At 37.6% G+C, this 22,789-nt stretch overlaps 1 protein-coding gene across 1 annotated transcript in view; it reads left to right on the forward strand.

Moving 5' to 3' along the window:
- TBC1D5 (TBC1 domain family member 5) overlaps positions 1–22,789 on the forward strand; it is a 595,923-nt gene that overhangs the window by 295,656 nt on the left and 277,478 nt on the right. The window contains exons 5-6 of the mRNA XM_070377101.1: positions 5,603–5,666; positions 21,451–21,559. Of these exons, the coding sequence (XP_070233202.1) occupies positions 5,603–5,666; positions 21,451–21,559 (173 nt within the window). The remainder of the gene's footprint in view (positions 1–5,602; positions 5,667–21,450; positions 21,560–22,789) is intronic.

Below are 22,789 nucleotides of genomic sequence, written 5' to 3' on the forward strand. Positions count from 1 at the left end.
TTCAGCTTCTTAAATTCTATTTCCTTTTATAATTTCTACCTCTCTATTGATATCATTTTGTTGATTTGCTACATAGTTTTTTCCTTTTTTTTAAGTCTTTTTTTTTTGCTCTTTGAACATCTTTAAGACAGTTATTTCAAAATCTTTGTCTAGTAAATCCAGTAATTTCTCAGGGATAGTTTCCATCAAGTTATTTTCATTCCTTAGATGAGCCATATTTCTTGTTCCTTTGTATGCTTCATGATTTTGTTGTTGTTGACAATGGGATATTTGTACATTGTTATTCAAAAATCAGGTTCTTCAGAAATCATATTCTCTATTTCTCCTGGGTTTGCTGTTTTCCATGTTCTTGAAAATTACCTTAGTCCATTGATTTAGTTACTCTCCTGGAACATTTTTACTTTTGCAAAGTCTTATTCTTTGACATTGAAGTCTTAGGTTGTGTTCAGTGAGGATTTTGACAGAAATTTTTTGAATGCCAGAAGCTAAAATAAAGAACAACAGAACCCCAAACCTCTCCTTGCCTTTGCAGACTATGTCTGCTACAGCAGCCCATCATTTAGCCAGGCTCGCAGTCCTCCCAGTGGCCAGCTTCATGTGGAAATGTATGGTTTTCTCAGTTTCTGCATCACCATGCATCTTGCCCTGGGCATATGTGTAGCCTTCTGTACTCCCCTATATGCACAGGTGCTTTTAAATGTCCTAATTTCTCAAAGAAACTCTTGCTAATTTTTTTTCCCAGGTCTTGGGTGGTCTGTTTTATGGTTTGGTTGTAATCTTTTGCCCCAGGTGTCTGCTGACTCTTAATTTGACTTGCAGTGTGTTCAAGAGCAAACAAAGCCTACCTTTTTTTTTTTTTCCCCTGTTTTATTAGTTAGATGAAAAAGGAGATAAACATCTTCAGTCAGTTCTTCAGGTAGTTCCTAACAAGTTAGCATTGATTTATACGGTATTTTGCAGATACGGTCTTCTCTGCTCGCCCTGGGACCAGGTGCAGTTTGCACACCCTGGGGACTAGCTTTCTTGTCCACAGCTGCTGCTGATCTAGGATGAGGGTGGAGCAAAACCCCACAGAGCTTTCAGGCTGCCTTTTTCTGGACTCCTTGTTCATTTGGTGCTGATTGATCTTCAACTATTTCCAAAGTCAGTACAAAGTTTGTTCTGACAGTTCTTGTTTTCTGATGTTTCTGTTGGAAGATGAGAATTTAGAGTTGTATATTCTGCCACTCTGCTGATGCCATTCTCCTTTCTTTTAAACAAGAAAATTCTGTTTAATATTTAATAGGAATAACAAAAGTATTATCTTCTTAAATTAAGATTGTCCACTTAGTGTTATTTCAAATAGTTGCTATGCATTTGTTTTACATCTGAGTTTCATTATCTAGTTTAATAATCTGAAAATATTATATAGAGAACTAAATATGCCTATTAAATCATTAGAATGTAGACAGATTAACAATAGAGAAAAAGAATAATTATTAAATAAACAAATTTCCTACATTTATTTGAGCACTAGCTCTTAAACCTAAACGTGTGGTCCTAGATTTTCGCCATAAATAACTGACTTAGCATATTGTTCACCTGATTCTTGAGATAATGTAATACTCTCTGTGGCTACTGTTTTCAGAGATAACACTGTTATTATCCTTTGCCGTAACTGTATGTCAGCACATGAATATGCTTAATTTATAGACTTTTTTTGTATTGTTCACTTTGAATGGGATTTTAAATTTAAGTAAAACATTTCAGTAGTTATCCTCATTCATTTAAAAACTCACACAGTTTTAGGTGTTTACACTATTCATTTATGCCATATTATCCATCATAACTAAAAATGTGGCTATTCATAGCTTTGTTTTCAACTTAGTTTAACCAAATATTTTCCCATTACTATTAATAATTTATCATACACACTTGATGATATTTCTCTGACAATTCAGAAGTCAGCCTTTTTAAAATTATGTTGTACTTTTCAGAATTCATACCTAGTATGATATGATACCCTAAAATTAGATTTTTTATGTATAAGCTGATGGCACAATTGAGTAGATATGCTTGTTTATAGCATTATTCTGCTTGCTTTTAATCTAACCAAGTTTAAAATCTTGGTCCTCCCTTACAAAGCAGATGTTTATGTATTAAAAGCACTATTGAAGTCTATTGTAAACCTTCATTTAGCGTGATTTCAACACTGCACAGATACTATAAATGCTCTTAGCTCAACATGACTGCAATAAATGCTAAAAAGGAGTCCAAATTTAATTTATTCTATTTTTGAAATTTAAATCATCATTATACATATTATGGTCTTAACAAGTTAGATACATAGGTAGAATGTTAATTACAAACGGAAAATACTATATGCTCTTTGTATCCTCATTAAAAACAATATAGCTATGAGCATTTTTTTTTTCAAATCAGGCAAATTTGTTTAATTATGAATGTTGTGAACTCATTTTACAAAGTTACTTACCAATTAATGAGAAATAAATGTGTTATGTAAATTTCAAACTGTAATGGTCACAGGTAATTGATGAACTGTTCCTATAAATATATACATTGTACAATCTTATACATATATATAGCAACACACAAAATTTATACACTGTTTATTGTATATAATTTGTATATTTATTTAAAATTTACTCAATAAATATATCGAGTTTATTTTTTGGTTAGTTTACATTAAATATTGAAAACACCTTAAAATCACAATTGTAGTTTTAAAGTTTACTCTGTTGTTAAAATTACTTTTCCAGCAAGTGAAAGGAACTCTTACTTTAAAACACATTTGTTCTGTTGGATCATTTAAAGGTCTTTGTGTGAGAGTACTTTAATGCATTTTTGTGCACCTACGGGTGTGTGTCTGTGAGAGAGAGAGGGGGGGTGGGAGGGAGAGAAGGGAAGATCTGAAAGCAACCCATGTATCCTTGTTACAGTTACAGCTACCTGACAGCTTAGTTCAGGGATCAGAACAGCAAGGGAAAACATCATATTAAACTCTCTTGCACCCTCTGTTGTTATTTTTGAGGAACACTACATTTACCTTCCCATGGTTATAATGGCATTAGATTTATTAAAGTCCGTGATAAAATTAATACTTAATTTACTATACTTACCTCCAAACTATGTTGACAGTAAAGTAGCATTTGTTTTTAATTCTTAGGTTATTTTTTTCTTGTGATACAATATGTTTTTATTGTATAACAGCTTAAATGAAAACTGAACTTTTCTGTTTTTCTTCTGATTTCTCCTGGTTACAACCAGTTTTAAGCTCATCCAAGTGTTTCAGACAAATGCAAATCTGTACTGGATATAGCACACTGTATATGTAATTTTGCAGAATTATAAATCCTGCCTGTTCTTTTGTAAACCTTTCGATTGTCAGACAGTTTCTTTCCAAAATAAAAATCTAGAGCCGTCCATACTAAGATTAAGAATTTATAACTGTAAGGAACAGATGTTTTCATAAACATTTGCTATAATTAATTTCAACTGGAGAATTGAAGGAACAAAGCAGTTTTCCCCACTTTAAAACTTTATTACCTTTTCCCCATGCAGCAAACTTGAAGTCTTTTTCTCTAATATTGTTTAGAGAAACGATTGTACTCCTTATTTGGTATGTTTCTGAGAAAGAAAAACTGCTTTTTTTCCTTATTACCATCCTTGGAAGGTTACATTTAATGTGATATATTCATTTCCAAACAGGTATAAAATGAAGGAAACCTTTGTGATGTATTTTGATGACAAAACTTTGGTGTTTACTGAAAATCTCTTATTTGAAGTATTTTATATTTATTGTGATAATATAAGCAGAGGGCAAGAATATACCATTGGTGAGATCTTACATATTTAAATAATCATAGTCTTTATTTTTGAAGAAGAAAGCTCACATTCTAAATGTATGATATGGTACTTATTCTATACTGCTTGTGGAACGTTTCGCAGGAAGTGTCTGCAAGCTGTTAATAACATGTGTTGTAGGAAATTTTCACTTAACAAGACGGAGGGAGACTAATTTTCCTTAAATTTTTTAGTTTATTTATGATAATGCTATTAATTTTTTTGAAAAGCAAATGAAGTATGTTGTGAGTCATCTTATGGAACCTATGTTTTCAAAGAATTAACAAAATATACTCAACTAGATTGATCTTAAACATTTAAGTGTTTTGGATAATTTTCTTCTATAAAATTTGGCAACATTTCGAATGCTGTAATCATTTTTAAGGTTTTTGTTTAATGAAAAAGAAAAGCCTGTAAGTGTATTTTTAAAAAAACGTAGACTTAAAAGTTCAGTAATTGAGGTCAGACCACTTTCATTCTTTTAAATAATTTAGGTGCAACAGCAAAGATTTTGAAGAGAACCAACATTTTTGACTTATCTGTCAACTATAAAACATGCAAAGAAAAATAGGCAGCTATCATTAAAATTGCATTTTAGCTTTCAAAAACCATTAATGAGCAGCATAATCATAGTAGTAGGGTACCTTCAATGCTATATTCAATTACTTAAAATAATCTCATTTCTAAATGGAAAGCTCTGTAATTACTATTTGACCTAACCAGGACAACTGTGATGACGTTCAGTGATACTTTAGAATGTTCAAGTGGATTAAAAGTATAAATAAAAGTTGGATTAATCATTAAATTATGAAGCTTTAAATATCTTAAATGTGAATCTAACCTGATGTTTGAAATTTACATTATAAAAATTAGGAGTATAAAATGTAATCAGATTCTGATCGATTTAATTTTTTTCTAAGAATAAGTGATATATTTAACAGTAGTATCTGTGCTTTCATAAAAATTATACTTTTAAGTATATATTTAAAATTTTAAGCTAAAATTAAATTTCTTTCAATAATACATATTTTATATTGTAGCAGTTTTTAAAACTTACTTAGCAAATTTATTCTATGATCTTTAAAATGATAGGTATAAATTTGTTCTAATCTGATTTTATGAATATGCTTTTATGGACAAGTTTTTCTTCCTAAAAGTTTGATGTTTTACATGAGGCAGAAATAACTTTAGATGTTGATTTTTTAAACAGGTGAGCCTTTGCCCACAGTTAAAACATAAAGTTTGGGGAAGACTGCTAAGGTGTAATAAAAGCTCTTTAGAATGCGTTCTCAGTCACCACCCTTCAACTTTCTTGTGTCCGTCTCTGCAAAGCAGAGTCCTGGAGAGTGGAGGGGGAGGGGCCACGTGGGCTGTATGCCTGTTCTCTTCAGCTCTTCCAGTGGACAGGACACCTTGGCAAAGAGTCATTAGTGTCTGAATTAGTGGTTTACAAGTTTGGGTTTTGTGATTCATAGGAAGATGTCTGTATTATACTTCATTTGTTCCTATTTGTAGTTACTTTGGTAATATTCCTATCTAAGTTACGAGTGGTGGTCTTAGTCTATATTTTAGTGTCAAAATGAACTTTTGGTTTAAAGGGCTCTGATTACAAAAGCTATTTGGGGGAGAGATAAGGGAATATATGTTTTCTGACTCAGTATACTGCGTGGAGCTGTCACACAGCAGCTTTTCAACTGAAATGTTCAGTTTTATAATCTCCATTATTTCAGTGTTTTTCTTTTCTTTCTTTTTTTTCCAGGAGATTCAAATCAAAATGGAAGAACAAGTTCTTTAGACTCTGATGGGACTTTTAATTCCTACAGGTACGTGATGAATACATAGATATAAAATAAGGTAATGTACAAGATACATAACCTTAGAGGCTTCTAATCCTAGAATAGTAAGGAACTATAACCTATGCTTTAAAACTGTGACAAATGTAAAGAATGCTGTGGTATAAGATTGTCCTGCAGACTTATCAAGTAGGTGGAGTCATTGTAAATATCTGTTGTTACCCTAGAGTAGAATGATTAGAATGAATGCCCATGTATACATGTATTAAACTTCATTATAATCCATTTTGCTTTTGTTTTTCCAGTATATCTGTTACAGTACTAAAGGCTTCCTTTGTTTAAGTTTCTTGCTAATACAGAGTGTATAAAACGTAATCTGCAGTTGCATTGAGTGCTATTGTTAATGTCCTGTTTGGCTCCGTTAACAAAATACCTTATAAATATTGGAGTTACCCAGTCCCTTTTTTGAGTGCTGAAGTGTAATAGAAAGCTTGGAATTGACATATTAAATAATAGGTAGAATCTTCTATCCAAACATGTTAATCACACCTAAAAAGTAGACAAATATAGAAGATATTCACTTCTTTATTTATTGACTGCACTGTGTGGCTTGTGGGACCTCAATTCCCCAAGCAGGGGTTGAACCAGGGCCCCAGCAGTTTGAAAGGGCAGAATCCTAACCACTAGACTGTCAGGGAACTCCCTGTAAACGATACTTAAGTAAGTGCTCATTTGGCATGTAACTGAGGAATGCTAAGATGATAATACATGTGAAATCTATGGTAGAAGTATCATTTTAGATATAAATACTGTTTAAAAAAACCCAAGACAAAAGGAAAATCAAGATGTATTTCAAAGAATAGGAAGTCCATATGTATGCATCAATTTTATTGTTGAATTTCACAGCTACTTTTGTAGTTTAGCTAATTATAGTAACTAATGGATGTAAAGTTAAGAGAAACGTGTTAATATGAAGGCAGTGTTATCTTGTAGTTTATTTTGTTCTTGAGTAGTTTGAAGATTAAAGTATCTTAGTATTATTGAATGATAATTGTACTTGGAAAATGAACTCCTAATGCAACTTTGCACAATAAATACTAATGTTGTTAACTAATATAGTTTAATCAATGCCTGTCAGTGTTGTAATGGTAGGATATTAATTTATTGTTGTAATTAAAAAGGCAAGATAAAAAGCTCAGGTAGTACAGTATATAAAATGAGCTTTTAATAGTTGGCAGGCCAGTGCTGTTATTAAATAGTATTATAGTATTTAAGGTGTGAAATGAATATTTTTCTACTGAGTAGGCAATAGCTCTTACAATATAATGAGCTTACTTGTGAATTTGACACTTGGGTTAAATGGCAGACTTCATAGAAGCACAGCTCTAGGGTCTATTTTCATATCAGGTTAACAGATAAAACCTAGGAATTGTTGCAGAATCACACTACAGTGGCAACAGAATTGTCAGTAAAGTTCAAAAATGAAAATTATTTTTCCATTAATATCAGAGCTCTTTAAAGCAAGGAGAAATAGTTAATTAGAAAAATGTGAATATTTCAACCCTCAAATATCCTTTAGCCTAACACATCTACCTTTGTATTTAGACCATCTCAGAAATACTGATCTTTCTTCACAGATAATTCTGACTGTCAACCTAGTACCAGGATACTCAAGCTATATATGCTTGTGTCTGGGATAACAATTAGCTTTATTTATTTATTTTTAACAATTAGCTTTAATTTGTTATCTGTAGAATGGACGTTATAATGTCCGATCTGCTTCTTTCTCACAACCGTTTTAAAGGTTGAGCTAGAATTACATAAGATAAAGGCTTTGGAAAGTCTTAGTGCCCAGCTATGGATCACTATTACCCATCTGCATGCCTGCCTCAGGTGAACGGGCACCTCGCTGCCCCAGTGCTCACTGAGCCGGCCATGTGTGTGCCCCCTTATGGCACATGATGAGCTTGTGTTAGCTTTGGAATTCAGTCGTGGTCACCTAAGTCTATATTCTCTCTGTTGTTGGTTTACATTATTGTTGTCTTAGCTTGTCAGTTGTAAGAGGGCATAGCCTTTTCCTGTTGTGGTGGTTTTGTTTTCTGTTTGCTAATATTACCGCAAACATAGTATGTCGGTTCACACCCTGACTCCACATGGAAACTCTGGACAAGTGTTAGTCTCAGTCTCCTCTCCTCGAATGTGGGAATAACAAAGTACATTTGTTACAAGGCGCTCATGGGTTATTCTTAGGTGCCAAACGCTGAATCAGCATTGACTGCCTTTATCTTCCAGTCCACGCCATCCTCATCATCGTCATCATTGTTAATCTTCTGAAATTGTAGAAGGTTTTTACAGTGTGCCAATATAGAGACACCAAAAGGAAGATTTAAAAGCCGTATGTCCTACAGGAAAATAACTGAAGTTTTCAGCAGAAGAGAGGCTACTGTGTGCTGTGTGCTGTTGCTTTAGTCCTGTCCGACTCTTTGCAGCCCCATGGACTGCAGCCTGCCAGGCCCTCTGTCCATGGGATTTCCCAAGCCAAGAGCATTGGAGTGGGTTGCCACGCTCTCCTACAAGGAACCTTCACAACCCAGGGATCGAACCGTGCCTCTTTCCTGCTCGGTGTTGGGAGATGGGCTCTTTACCTCTAGTGCCACCTGGGAAGCCCAGAAAGAGACTGAGAGCAAGCTAAGCCCAAGGCTCAATAGTCTGTCTCAGATGCATAGTCCAGGTTGGCTTTGTGTAATAAGCTTGTACACATAGTGGAGATAAAAGGAAGATGTTTTATTACGAATATTGAAGTTCAGGGGTAGGTTTTTGGAATTTTGACAGATGTGAAATTTGCAATCAGTGGGCCCTGACAACAGCCCCATGCGCCTAATGCTCACAGGTTTGTTTTCAGAGGCTCTGAGGTTTCACTTTGGATTTGTGTCTCTAGTGGTTTTGCCTCATTGATTCAGATAGCATACGGCTGCATTTAACTCCTAAGGCACCAGTAGGGTGATTTTATGATGCCCGGGTAATAGACTAAGTCTTTGTTTTGGAAGTTTCTGTTAAAATTTGTTTGTATTCCAACTAGTCTGTAGATGATGTGATAAAATGGAAAGATTAGAAGAATTGAGATGGTATTACTGATTCATGCAGTGTATCCTGTGCTTTTTAAAGACCAGCGTTAACGTCTTCTGTCGTTAAATAATCTTTCTCTGTTTCTTATTTCACCATTAAAACTGAGAGACCCTTGCTCGGTGTGAAAGCAGAGAAGTGGTTTGCGTTCACCTTAGTGGCTGCAGCGTGGGGCCACGTCGCGGGGGCCCTCTCCTGCACCCCCTTCCTCTTCCCAAGGGCAGCTGACCTTCTCCTCTCCAAAGAGGCGAGCCCCTTGCCAGCGCATATGACTACAGACTATTACATTAATCTGTTTAGCTGTAGTACCAGCTGCTTGCATGTTTTTAATTATCTTATTAGATGGTATAACAGTGACCTATGAAATAAATTGAAGGTGAACATTTTTAAGTTTTCCCTTTTTTACCCTATGTTTCTAAATATCTTTATTGATCAAATTATGATATTCTGTAAAAGTTCATTGAAACTGTATATGGTTTTTGAGTCAATGTAATGCTATTTAAAGTATAGTATTATAATTACCAGTATAAAAGTAACATCATTTTGCCTCACTTTTTTATAAGATTTAGGTTGTGTTTATGTGGCCACAAATTCACGTGAAAATTTGTTGCTTTAAGAGTCAGTTTAGAGAAAACTCAGACCAGTTATTGGCATTCTCTGGGAAACTCAAAATATTGCTTAGATTTCAGACAACATCTTGGCATAGTATAAATGGCATAAGATGGAATATAAATTATTGTAGATTATTTTAAAATAAATTTGTCTATTTAACTCTGATTTTTTTTTAATTCCTTGTATTCAGTGGTAGATCATCTAGCTGACCCTAATTATTTTTACAATTTAATCTCACATGGTATTATTTCTGAGTGTATTTCCCCAAACTGCAGCATTAGAAAAAATGTATTATCTTGTGGATTTTGGCAATTGGATACTTTTCAAATAATACTTAAATAGAATGTTGACTCCAAGAGACACAGTTCAAAATAATAACCACCAGTGATTGTTCAGTTATAGGCAATCAATAAAAATTATAATAATTTAGTCAGAAGCTCTGATGTTTAATTAAAAAGCAGGTAGTTGGATGCAAAAAGGGGCTGCAAAATACTTACGTATGTCATTTGGATTAACAGATCCTACAGCTGGCATGATGCGGTGACTTGAGCCTTGAAAAATTTATAGTCTTTGAATACTTTACAAACTACACATTATTTGTTTTTTTAATTTAAGAAACATTCAGACTTTTTGGCTTCCATAGTTTTTTCCCTCTAACGAAAGATTAAGTTTCATATCTCAAAAGGACTTTTGTTAAATAAGGGAAAAGTTTGCTCTTTATATATTTTATTTTCTTTTTAAGGAAGGAAAATGAAAAGCCACTTGGTGCTGACGTACGGGCGCATTATTTCTTGATATTGACCAGAGCTTCCAAGGTTGCCTCCCTTTCTCAAATGGTATTTTCTATAGCTCCTAGAGTCCAAAGTTAAAAGTTTAAGTGGGTTAATAGTTTTTTTTTCAAATTGGTTTAAGTTGGTTAAAAGTTTTTTTTTTTTTTTTTAATATAGTTGGTTCAACGTTTTGAATTTAAAAGTTGTCTTTTTCTGAATAAGTAAGGAAAACATTAATTTAAACTTTCTTCAGTCATTGAGGAAATTGTAAAAATTAGACTTCAGGTTTTATTGCAAAGACATTTATGTGTCCTATTTACATGTGATTAATAATTTGAAAGGATGTGGGAGGTATCCTTACGTCATTTACATTTATTTTTGATATAGTACCTCTCCCCCATTTGTATGTAAGAGGGTCATGTGTCTGTTGAAATGGAAGTGAAGCAGTGACTCAAAACGTTAGAACTAATAGGACAAAAGTGTACTTTGAATTTAAAATTAGAAGTCTGGGTTACGCTTATACTCTTGGAATGATATAAATTTGTTAATCCGTTATTTTTAGGAATATGGAATTACAGAAGCATATTGTAATATGTTTTTACAGAAACATGATTGTGAAAGTCATACTGTATTAGTTTGGGCTGTTACGACAAAATACCAGAGACTGGGTAGCTTATAGACAATAGAAGTTTATTTCTCACAGTCTAGAGGCTGGAAAGTCCAAGATTAAGATGCTGGTAGGCGTGGTGTTTGATGGAGCCCACTTCAGGTTCATAGATGAAATCTTTTCACTGTGTTCTCTCACGGCTGTAGGGGCAAGAAAGTTCTCTGAGAGCCTCTGTTGTGAAGGGCACTAATCCCATCACTCAGCCCTGAGAACAGTGGCTTCAAGACCCCACCCCCAAACACCATCAGATTGGCGTCAGAATTCAAAGTGTGAACTTGCGGGCTGCATGCCCTCCGTAACGGTACCTACGGAGGAGACGGGCCGGAACTCCCGGCCCCTTCCCTCTCTCATCTGAAGGTCCTCAGGCCTTGCCGTTTCATCCATTTCTCCAGGACGTAGGTTAATAAATAGATAAGAGAACAGGGTCTGGACTGGGGGTTTCTTTCCTGATTCTTAGAACACTTCTTTCCTCACTTTGACGTTATGCTTGTCTTTTGTTGAGAATCTGTGTAATCGTATGACACTGACTCTTTAAGTTCTTAAGAATAAATGCATAATTTAGGGAAACAAGTTGGAAAAAGCACACAGGTAGAAATAAGACAGACTATAAAGTTTGCCTCTCGGCTCCAGCACCTCTACTGAGTGGTCTTAAGCAAGGCCGTCAAGCTGCCTGCTTCCTGGTCACTTCATCTGTGAAGCTGAGTGTTAGCACCTCCTCTGTCATAGAGCCTGTGCGGCTGGACCCAGCGCCTGACGCGTAGTGAGTGACCGTGCCAGTTTCTTTCTTTTGTCTCTCTTTTCCAAAATTCCTTAAAGTTTTAATCAAGTTTTTCACCTAACAAAGTTGGCCTTCATTTCAGAAAAGTATTTTTAAAATTCTATATAGTTCTATATAGTAAAAATATATATATAAAATATATCTAAAATTCTATATAGTTCTATAAAGTGAAGGTCACTCGGTCATGTCTGATTTTTTGCGACCCCATGGACTATACAGTCCGTGGAATTCTCCAGGCCAGAGTACAGGAGTGGGGAGCCTTTTCCTTCTCCAGGGGATCTTCCCAACCCAGGGATCGAACCCAGGTATCGAACCCAGGTCTCCTGCATTGCAGGCGGATTCTTCACCACCTGAGCCACAAGGAAAGCCCCATATAGTTCTATAGTGGCAATAAATGAGTATTTAAGGATAATATCTATAGTTATCTGTAAAAGGTCGGATCTATAGATAGCTACAGTTATCTATAGATTATAGAGGAAGAATATTTAGAAAACCGATACTTCTATTTAGCCTAACATTATCAAATGTTCTTAATTCTTCTTCTCATATGTGTTCAAGTAGCACAGTTAAATGATAATTTCAGAGAGTACAAAATTAATCATTTTATTTTTTGAAAACCAAAATCAGAATATTACCTTTAATTCTTGTCTCCATAATAGAACCACATTTGCGAGAAGAAGAAAAAAAATCACATTTTAATGATGAAGTATATCCTCTTCAAGCAGCTTTATTATTTTTTATGGCCATGGAACTGGTCAGTAGCGCCGTTTCTCTCTCACATATTATCTGTCTGAACTAATCACTGATCACTTGAGGCTCTGAAAATAGGTAACCTTTCACTTAAATTACTAACTGGTTTATTTGCATTTGTAGCCTCAGATTAACATAACCCAAACTGACTTGATCATACATGTTAACAGTTTGAGTTCCTCTCCTTCAGAAGCCCCTTCAAGCCCTTTTTATTGTCTGTAGCCAGGCTTTGGGGAATTCTTTTTTTTTTCATATTTATTTACAAAGTTAACTGCAGGCTCCAATCATCCAAGGCTGTGTAAATGTTTATCTTTGAAAAGACAGGCATACATTTGAAATATGGGAGTAAGCTGCTCTGAGTCAGCCTCACTGTGAGCCCTGTCCCCTGGAAGCACTTAAGTTTCCTCCTGGGTTCCTGGTGGAAATGCCCCGTCAGCCCCACTGCCACCATCTGTAATGTGTATTATTAGCACTCTGCGCTTTTTGGGGACAGGGAGATTCAGTTAAATATTTGATCAATAATGTTGAACTGTGTTACTGGAGTGGGGTGCCATCGCCTTCTCCGCCTGTATCGCTAGGTACCATTATTAATTGTAATATTTTTAAAAGTTCTGTAGAAAACAAATGAAAATTTTCTTCTGGTGCTGAGTTTCAGTCTTACAGTAACATTTCACAGCAACTTTATGAAAATATTCCATTTGTTCATTATGTGGTCATATAATTAATTTTTTTGTGGCATTCATTTGGAAATGCCTGAGTTAGTGAGTGTACAGATTAACAGAATAGCAACTAGCAAAGTAACAAAAGGTCTTTTGTGAAGTCAAGACTAAATTTGGGTTCTTTTGAAGTATATGAACTTTCAAGTAACATAAAATTTCAGCAGTGGCGAATACTTCTGCACATCAACACAGGACTTTTTCTGAAGCATAATCTAATTTGAGCAAGAAGGTCATGAGGAAACTACTCATCTTCCACTGATGGGGAGCAGCTGTTTTCAAAAATCGGTGATGAAGTACTGCTCCCCCTGGTGTTGCATGGGGAGCAGCGTGCAGACTGGAGCCGGGTCTCCACAGCCCGACTCCTTCACTTCAGTGTCTTCCCGATGTCCAGTGATAAGAGCAGCGATCATCCCTCTTCTTTGGAAGTGCAGCAACATGTCATTTATTTAGATATCAGATTTCTAGTAGCTTCACCCAAGGAGGATGTAATCAGAAACTTAGGAACGGGGAGAAAATGATGAAATAGAAATGAGTTTGTTCATTTAGGTAGAGTGAGTCACAGGGAAGTCCTTCTTTAATATGCTTCCATTTACCTAATTTCTCATTGTTTTAAATAAAAAAAGGCTAGTACAGTTTATGTTGTTGAAATAGGCTAGAGTGTATGACAGTCCAAAGTCTAGTTTGTTGTCTTTGTTTTAAAAAAGACAAACTGAGCAAGTGACAGAGGGGTGCAAATTTAGGATTTCTAAAAGCTAACATATCATTTTACAAATCAGTAGCTGATCCCCTGACAATCGTGGCTATGAGAGAAATGCCACTAAAAATGGAATGGGAAACTCCAAAAGCCAAGAAGTGTTGAGTTAGTTAATGTAGAAGCAAATGGCCATCCATTATCCAAATGTATATAGCATCTGGACAAAAATTTCTATAAGTTTTTGAAATGTTTTGATACTCTCAACATTTTTGAGTTGAGAAAAAAATAACTTATATGGCATATCTTGGCCTTTCGTCATGCTGGGTAAATTAGGTACGCAATCATGAGTTTTGTTTCTTTTCTTTTTTTTTTTTTTTAATCTATAAGTAAGTGATGTTTTCTAGTTTTTTTCACCCTTGATAGGGTTATTTCCTTTTCCAGGGGTCCATGTAAAATTGTTTCCCTAGGTATGTTAGTCTAACAAGTTAGAAAGCACACAGTGACCTTAAACTAAAGTTTATTTGATCACATGGCCCGCTGATTTTCATTTTAAATGGTCATTTCCTGGATCTTGTAGCCAGTCTCTTGCTGAGTATGGTTAGATTATGCTCATAGTTCAAATCTTGGGTCTAATTCATTCCAGTATGACTAATTGTTAGTAACTTGTAGATGGACTGTAGGTGTCATCATACACTTTACTGTCATTCTACGTCTTCCGTGTGTCGGGGGCACATCCCACGTCTGTGTGAGGGGAGGGGGAGGACGCAGGAGCGGAGGGTGGGGCAGAGCGGAAGCTCAGGCAGCGAGGGGCAGTGGGCGAGAGACACGAGGGAGCAAAGCAGACTTCACACGCGTAACTGGTTTTACTGGAGTGCCTTCTCTGTGTTACCTCGTACAGAATCATCTTGGTTTTTGAAACCATCTGTCTTGTCTGACTGTTAGGGCAAGGGCACTTCTGGCTTCTCTCCCCGGCGGCACTGTCTGAGTGTGCGTCATGTGCGTATTTATCTTTACATCCCTTGAGCCTTTGTAGTTGTTACTTTACAAAACGAAACGTGTGTGTGGTTATCGTCCTGAAGGACTTCGTGTTTCACTGTCCGATACAGGAACCACTAGTTGTGTGGGGCTGCTTGAATTTAGGTTTAAATTAACTAAAATAAGGTATATCATTGCTCAGTTGCACTAGCTGTATTTCACCTGCTTAGTGGAGTATTATATCTGACAGTCCAAAACTGTCGCTAACTCAGTTCTTCATTATCTACCACGTGGATATTGAGTTGAGGCTCAAACTTTCTTGAGTCACAGTTAAATCCATAACCGAATCAAAGCTTGATTGTAAGTTTATTTTAACGAACTGCCTCACCCCAAACTGCCTGCTGCCTTTGTTTCAATGGAGTTGCATCGCATGAGAACATTTTCCACCTAGAAATATGAGGAAATCCATTTTAGGCTTGTGAGTAATTGTGAGTTGTTTTTATGTGTATTTATATATGTATAAGTAATATGCCCTGATGTTTCATTATGAAGGGGAAAAAAAGCTTTAAATAAAAGTGAGTTTTTAAAAATTCCTGATATAGGAAGCAAAAAAGCCAGTACAATTTCTAATTGCCTTTTAGAGTCTCTGAGTTCCCTCATTACCTGTGATTTAAGCTAAAAATGAGGTAATTACAGATCACATCAGTGTTTATCTGGTTGATCCCGACACCTGCAGTCCTCACGTAGCTTACCCAGATCTGGGGCCACACTTAGAGTCTGATGCTGGCATTCCTAATTTATGCTTCTTCCATTTCCTTTGATTTTTAAGTTACATGTTCCTTGTTCTATTTCAATACTATTTTAAAAACTATACCTTTAAAATGTTATAAAGACACATACTTTTTAATGTGGGTATTGGAATCATGGTACAGTCCTTTAATTAAGAGAAATCTTTCCCTAACATATTTCTATGCAGATTAAAAATTTGTGTCCTTTTTCCCTTTGCATTTGATAAAGCAAATATGGTCATAATTAATATGGCAGTCTTTCCACATTTTGGCATGCACTTTCAGTTCAGTTCAGTTCAGTTGCTCAGTCATGTCCGACTCTTTGCGACCCCATGAATCGCAGCACGCCAGGCCCCACTGTCCATCACCAACTCCCGGAGTTCACTCAGACTCACGTCCATCGAGTCAGTGATGCCATCCAGCCATCTCATCCTCTGTCGTCCCCTTCTCCTTCTGCCCCCAATCCCTCCCAGCTTCAGAGCCTTTTCCAATGAGTCAACTCTTCGCATGAGGTGGCCAAAGTACTGGAGTTTCAGCTTTAGCATCATTTCTTCCAAAGAAATCCCAGGGCTGATCTTCAGAATGGACTGGTTGGATCTCCTTGCAGTCCAAGGGACCCTCAAGAGTCTTCTCCAACAACACAGTTCAAAAGCATCAATTCTTCGGCGCTCAGCCTTCTTCACAATCCAACTCTCACATCCATACATGACCACAGGAAAAACCATAGCCTTGACTAGACGAACCTTTGTTGGCAAAGTAATGTCTCTGCTTTTGAATATGCTATCTAGGTTGGTCATAACTTTCCTTCCAAGGAGTAAGTGTCTTTTAATTTCATGGCTGTGGTCACCATTTGCAGTGATTTTGGAGCCCCAAAAAATAAAGTCTGACACTGTTTCCCCATCTATTTCCCATGAAGTGATGGGACTGGATGCCATGATCTTCATTTTCTGAATGTTGAGCTTTAAGCCAACTTTTTCACTCTCCACTTTCACTTTCATCAAGAAGCTTTTTAGTTCCTCTTCACCTTCTGCCATAAGGGTAGTGTCATCTGCATCTCTGAGTTATTTAAACCATTTCACATCAGGTGCAGTTTTCTTCCTGTGATTCCACACCTTTAGATATTCTTCCCATCTAATTCTGATCTTATCCAGTTTAAAGATCACCTTTCCTTGGCCTGGCCTTTAGTCCTGCTCTTACTCTGGTCAGACCTCAGAGACGAGATGGCCTTGGCTGACTGCCCACCGCTGAGAGCTCCTGTGCCACCCTCCCCTGATCCCAACTGCCCCTTCTCTGCAGCGACGTCTCAGCCTTTCCTGTGGTGGCAGCCCTTCTCTGTTCCACTCAGCAGCTTCATTATCTGCAAGAGCCCAAGTTGTGCCTCTTAACCAAGTGACTGGAGGCCCTCAGTACTAGGCTGTGGGCAGCCTGTGACCTCTCCTCAGTTACTGTAGGTGCTGGGGTTTCTTGTGTTAGCTCCATAGAGACATTATTCCTTGTCTAATGAAGGCCAAAAAATGGGGTAAAACCATTATGTAAAGTATACAGTAGAGTTTTTTTTCTGTGTATCCTCATTTGGAAAAGCAATTCAGAAATTTTTTCATTTCAAAATTGTCATGTCATTTATGCAAGCTTCAGGTTACAAAAATATTTAAACAGTTAAATGTAGAAGGTGCTAACCAGTTTCATATTCAATTTATGTGCATATCTTGGGAAGTATATGAGATTTTATTTTCTTGGGCTCCAAAATCACTGCAGACGTTGACTGCAGCAATGAAATTAAAAGACGCTTGCTCCTTCGAAGGAAAGCTATAACAAACCTAGACAGCATATTAAAAAGCAGAGACGTTACTTTGCTGACACAGGTCCGTCTAGTCAAAGCTGCGGTTTCTCCAGTAGTCACATATGGATGTGAGAGCTGGACCATAAGGAAGGCTGAGCGCTGGCGAATTGATGCTTTAGAACTGTGGTGCTGGAGAAGACTCTTGAGAGTGAGCCACTGAACGTGGTTTCAGGGACCCGGTGCCTGCACTGCAGAGACAAGGCCGCTAGGTGGCGCCAGGGCATGTTTATGCGAGGTTTCGAGGGCCTGGTCTCTATAATCTGTTCCATCTGAGCCAATTGGCACCTGAACATCCCCTGTGTTCTTAACCATTCAGCATCTGTTGACTTACCTTCTCAGTCCAACTCGTGAAAACATATCTCTATACTTTTGGACTTCATGTTCAAGACCTAAAACTGTAAGGAAGGAAATACAAGACACATTGCTGTCCTGCCCTCTTAGGGGCCGTTTTTGTCTTCTGATGTGTGGAGAGCCATGCTTCCCTTGCTGTTGTCAGCCCCGTCATTCAGGACGGTCTGTCCCGTATTCTCACTCTTTCTCTCTCATGACAATTTACTTTTTCTGAGACTCAGTTTTGTCATTCATAAAGAGGGGTTAAAAATACTCAGGAGGATCGTTGGAAAGGTTAAAAGTGATTTACCCAAAATATAACACATCATAACATGAATGGATTTTTTTTTTGCATTTTGAGAGCATCATTGCTTGATTTTTGCTACGACAGACTGTACAGGTTTATGTCAGACAAAGTTGACAACTATCTCTTCTTCACTCTCGTTAGTTAAACGGAAGCGCCCACGCCAGCCCCTCGGTGCCCCATACTCTCCCCGGCCCAGGGCTGTTGGCGCCGCGGGTGTCTGTGATTGGAGAGAGCTTCTCTTTTGCTCCAGACCCCCAGCGGGCTCACTCCCCGCGCTTTGTCCTTCATACACTATTCAACCTCTGGCAGCTCAGTTTTTGGGTGGCATTTCAGTGCCTGTGGGGATGCTACTTACCGTGTTTTACACTGAGTTTTTTCGATATAAAATTATTTCTCCCTCCTCTGAACTGCCAGAGTGCTTTGCCTTAATCACATGATTATTGGTTTTCACATCCATTTGCTCCCTTAACTGAATGCTTTAAAAAAAAAAACCTCTAAGTGCTGAGTACACAGTAGGCACTGAATAAATGTTTGTTTTGTTTACTGTGTGTCACAGTTTATTAACGAAACACCGTCCCATAGAAGAGAAAGACAATTAATAGATTATTTTGTGGTCTTTATGTGCCTCTGTTGTCAGAGCTCTCCATCAGTTTGAGATTTGTGTCTTAATTAGAACTACAAGTACCTCTGAATAAATTTAAATAATTGTGAATTTCAGAGAGAATGTTTCCATTTCACGTGCCTCAGTCTCCTTTTTTCTTTACCAGCACTGTAATCAAGGCACAGGTCTTATTGAGCTAACAAATAATTATCCTTCATTACATAAGTGCTGTGTAGCCTGACCTTAGAAGGCTGCCGAACCTGACGAGATGGCAGTGGGTCTAGCCAGCTGTGTCTGCTTTCACGGTGTGCTGGTGCCTGTGCGCAGGGGCTGCTTTGGGAGAGTCTGGGGGAGCCATTGCCTCACAGGTTCCCTCTCTGATCTGAAAAGCACTGTTGCTGTCAGGCCACGGAGCTGCATGGTCTCAGACAAATTATTCCGTTTGAAATCTGTGTTTTCTCTTCATAGACTACAAGCTATTTAAACAGAAGCACATTTTCTGAGATGTACGCCTATATTGTTCTTTGTTCATTTTTTTCTCATTTTTGACTAAAACTAAAAGCAAAATTTGAACACTGAGATGTGGGTGATATATGTGAAACTAATGGGAAATGGAGAGTATATTTAAAATATCATAGATAATACAAATGAACTAAAGTAATTTTCAAAAACCCCAAGAACTGATTTCCGTGAACTTGAAGTGGCTAAGAATTAACTTTGGCCACCTCATGCGAAGAGTCGACTCATTGGAAAAGACTCTGATGCTGGGAGGGACTGGGGGCAGGAGGAGAAGGGGATGACAGAGGATGAGATGGCTGGATGGCATCACTGACTTGATGGACATGGGTTTGGGTGGACTCTGGGAGTTGGTGATGGACAGGGAGGCCTGGCGTGCTGCAGTTCATGGGGTTGCAAAGGGTCGGACATGACTGAGTGACTGAACTGAACTGAACTGAAGCATGAAAACAATGTAAAGAGAATCAAGAGGAAATAAATGTTAGATTTAAATTATATATGAAAAGTTTCAGTGGTTTGAAAATCAAAATAATTACATTAAAAATACACATACATGCAGACAGCAATGTCTTTAATGAATGAAAACTTCTCTCTTGGACCAATAAGTCCAAGTAAAAGCAGTGTTATTATTGACAACAATATTAGATTTTTAGATGTTATGATATGCTGGGTGCCCTTTTAAGGATTTTTCATGTATTTTAATTCTCATAGTAATTATTTGAGGTAGATGCTATTATTATTACTCCATTTTATAGATGAGGCAGCAGAGTCACAGGTTAAGTGAATTTCAGCGTGCTTACACACCTAGTAAGTTATGTAGTTTCTGAATGGATGACTTTCTTTCTGTTGCAGAAGCGTGGCTCTGATGCCTGTCCTCTTGGCCAGTAGCCTATACTGCTTAAATGGGCAAAGGGCAAGAAAGGACATTTTAAAAAAGAATAAATAAAATGGCCCCAAATCATGAAAAATTTTCTGTTTCGCTAATGATACAGAAGGAAGTAAAACTCTAAATGAAATTTATTTTCTTCTTTGACTAGGATGATGGAAATAAGACATTTCCATGGAATGGTGGTAGGAATTTATTTCTCCCAGTGCAGGGCTGTGGGGAAGGGCTGAGGTTCTCTGCTGAGGGCATGAGGGACTGCCATTGCCTCGCCACTCTCCTGGAAGGCTGGGTGTGGAAGACACAGCTTGCTCCGCAGTCGGGGGTCAGCGCACTAGGCGTGCTGCTGGTTGGGATGCAGAATCTGAGGTCTCCTCGTGTACGGCTTTTCTTTCCGAACACGAGTCGGGCCTGGCCAGGGACAACCACGCGTGTGACACGGAGGACGATCGAGAGGTTTTGCGGCTTCCTCTTGAGTTCGTCTTTCTGAAGAGTGCCAGGCTTGCAGCTTTGATAATAAATTTTACATTATCAGTTTATTGTGGCACTACGGAATCTGAGGGAAATTTCATAAAGCTCCACTAAGTAGCCTCAACTGTTGACAAATGATTCTTGATGTTTAGTTTGGTACAAGATGCAGAGAATGTAGGTCTGCTTCCTTTATTCAAACTCAGTAACTGGTTTGGGACAATTAATTTCCAATTGTTTCCCAGTAGAGCAGATTTGCTTGTATATTAATGAGGCACAGGTGTTGAGCCCCTGGTGTCTGCGTGCCTGGGAGGCGTACTTCAGTTGTTTGTCTCCTCAGCCATAGGTACGGCAAGGTACTCAAGCTTGCCTTTCACAGTTTTCACAGTGAGGCTTTTCAGTTTTTTTGATTTTTTTTCACATTTGCCTGCACCTGTTAAAATTTTAAAACTGTTCGTGTAGAAAGAAGTTGCAAAGATTTCAATAGTAAATAGTACTAAAAATTAAAGGAAATAGTCTTCTATTCTGTTTAACTGCCCAGCCTTACGTGAAAGAGAAGTGAGTTGATTTCATGAGATCTTTCAGGTGAGAAGCCAATATGATCAATCAATGATCCAAATTTTGGTTGTGTATTTTTGAAGCAGGTATATCTTTGTTAGTGTCTAAAGCAGTCATATATTTGTATTAATATTCATTTTTTTTCTTGTTGATTCACTGAACTGCACTACCAGCATTTAAAAGGCAGTGGAATAGCCTCCATAGACATTATGAATTTCAGTAGCTGGCATAATTATAGCGATCTACATATTCATTAAATCTACAGGAGAACTCTGTCCAAAAAGACAGCCATGCATTCAGAAACAGACAACTAAATATATATATTTTAAAAGTTGCATCTCTGAGACTTATTTAAAATTAAATTCCTGTAGCACTCCTCTCCAAGCAGAAGGATTTTAACAAAAGGATCCCCACGCTTTGGTTTCTTGCATCTAGGAAAGAATGGGAAGAACTATTTGTAAACAACAATTACTTGGCAACAATAAGGCAGAAGGGGATTAATGGGCAGCTGAGAAGCAGCAGGTTCCGCAGCATTTGCTGGAAGGTAAGAAGAAAATATTTATTTACAGTTTGCGGCTGCAGTCTATCAACACATTACCTGATGCCCTGGAAGATCACCGTGCGGGCGATCACTGAATTTTCCAAGAGGCTTCACTCGCGAGGCTTTGGCATCTAGGTCTATCTTTCATAGGACATTTGCTTATAAGGTTGGAGCAAGCGCCTTAGTCCTGGATAGCTGGCGATGGTACAGGAGTCATTTGAAATACCGGTCTTTTCATCCCATTTGATGGTGCGGAACTCAAGCAAAGCCTTCTGGGTCCCCTGAGGCATTTGCAGAAATCCTTGGCGCTGGGCAGGGGGTGGTGGGCGACTGTTCTCAGGTTCCTGTTATATCGGGTGCTGTCATGCAGTCAGCCACCTTTGTTTCTTCACGAATAGCAGACAGGAAAGGTACTTTCATACTTTCTGTACTGGAGACACAGTGAAGGGCAGCGAGGAGGAGAAGTGGAGAGGAATTAGGTCAGTTTCCTTCAAGGGAAGGCCATTGGTGAGCCCCTGGGTAATGATGACCTTCAGTGTCTCTCAGGGCTTAGAAATCTGTCCCCTTTTGTTCTTTCAGAATGAATCAGTTTAGATTGAGACTCACTTTTTAAACGACTTCTCTTGAAAGTTGTTTGGGGTTCATCTGCATAAATTGAGCAGACGAGCCGGCAAGTGAAGACAGCAAGGAACACATAATGTATTAGACAGTTCGAAATTTAATAATTTAGGTTTAATAGTTAAAGTGCATTTTTCTTCTGTTCAGTGCTGGCAGTGAAGGCGGGGTCGTGCTGCTTGGATGTTTATACAGGAGGCTTTGCCACCCCCACCCCCTGGCTCCATGTTGTTTAACTTTTTGAGTCTCCTTCCTTTGCTAAAAATAAACTCAAATCCAGATTTATTTTAATGTTTTATTAAACTAAATTAAATCAAATTTGTCTTTTTGAGAATGCTTGTTAATTTTGTAAACTGCTTGCTAGTTGTAAATTGCATTTTCTGCTGTAAAAGGAATGACTTCACTGCTCAGGCTTGTCCTCAAATTGTTCCTCTCTGTCCATTACCTGCTTGTTTGAAGACAGATCTTGGAAACCTTGATGCTACAAATTGGACCTTGTGCTTGTTAATGCGTTCTATCACCCCCCTAAATATAAGAAAGTAGAACAGAGTGAACTTGAACCTTCATGAATTTTCCTTGTTCACTTTTACTGTAACTCTGGAGAGGAGATAGATTCCA

The sequence above is a fragment of the Bos mutus genome, chromosome 1 (assembly GCF_027580195.1).
Source record: "Bos mutus isolate GX-2022 chromosome 1, NWIPB_WYAK_1.1, whole genome shotgun sequence".
NCBI classification, from domain to species: domain Eukaryota; kingdom Metazoa; phylum Chordata; class Mammalia; order Artiodactyla; family Bovidae; genus Bos; species Bos mutus.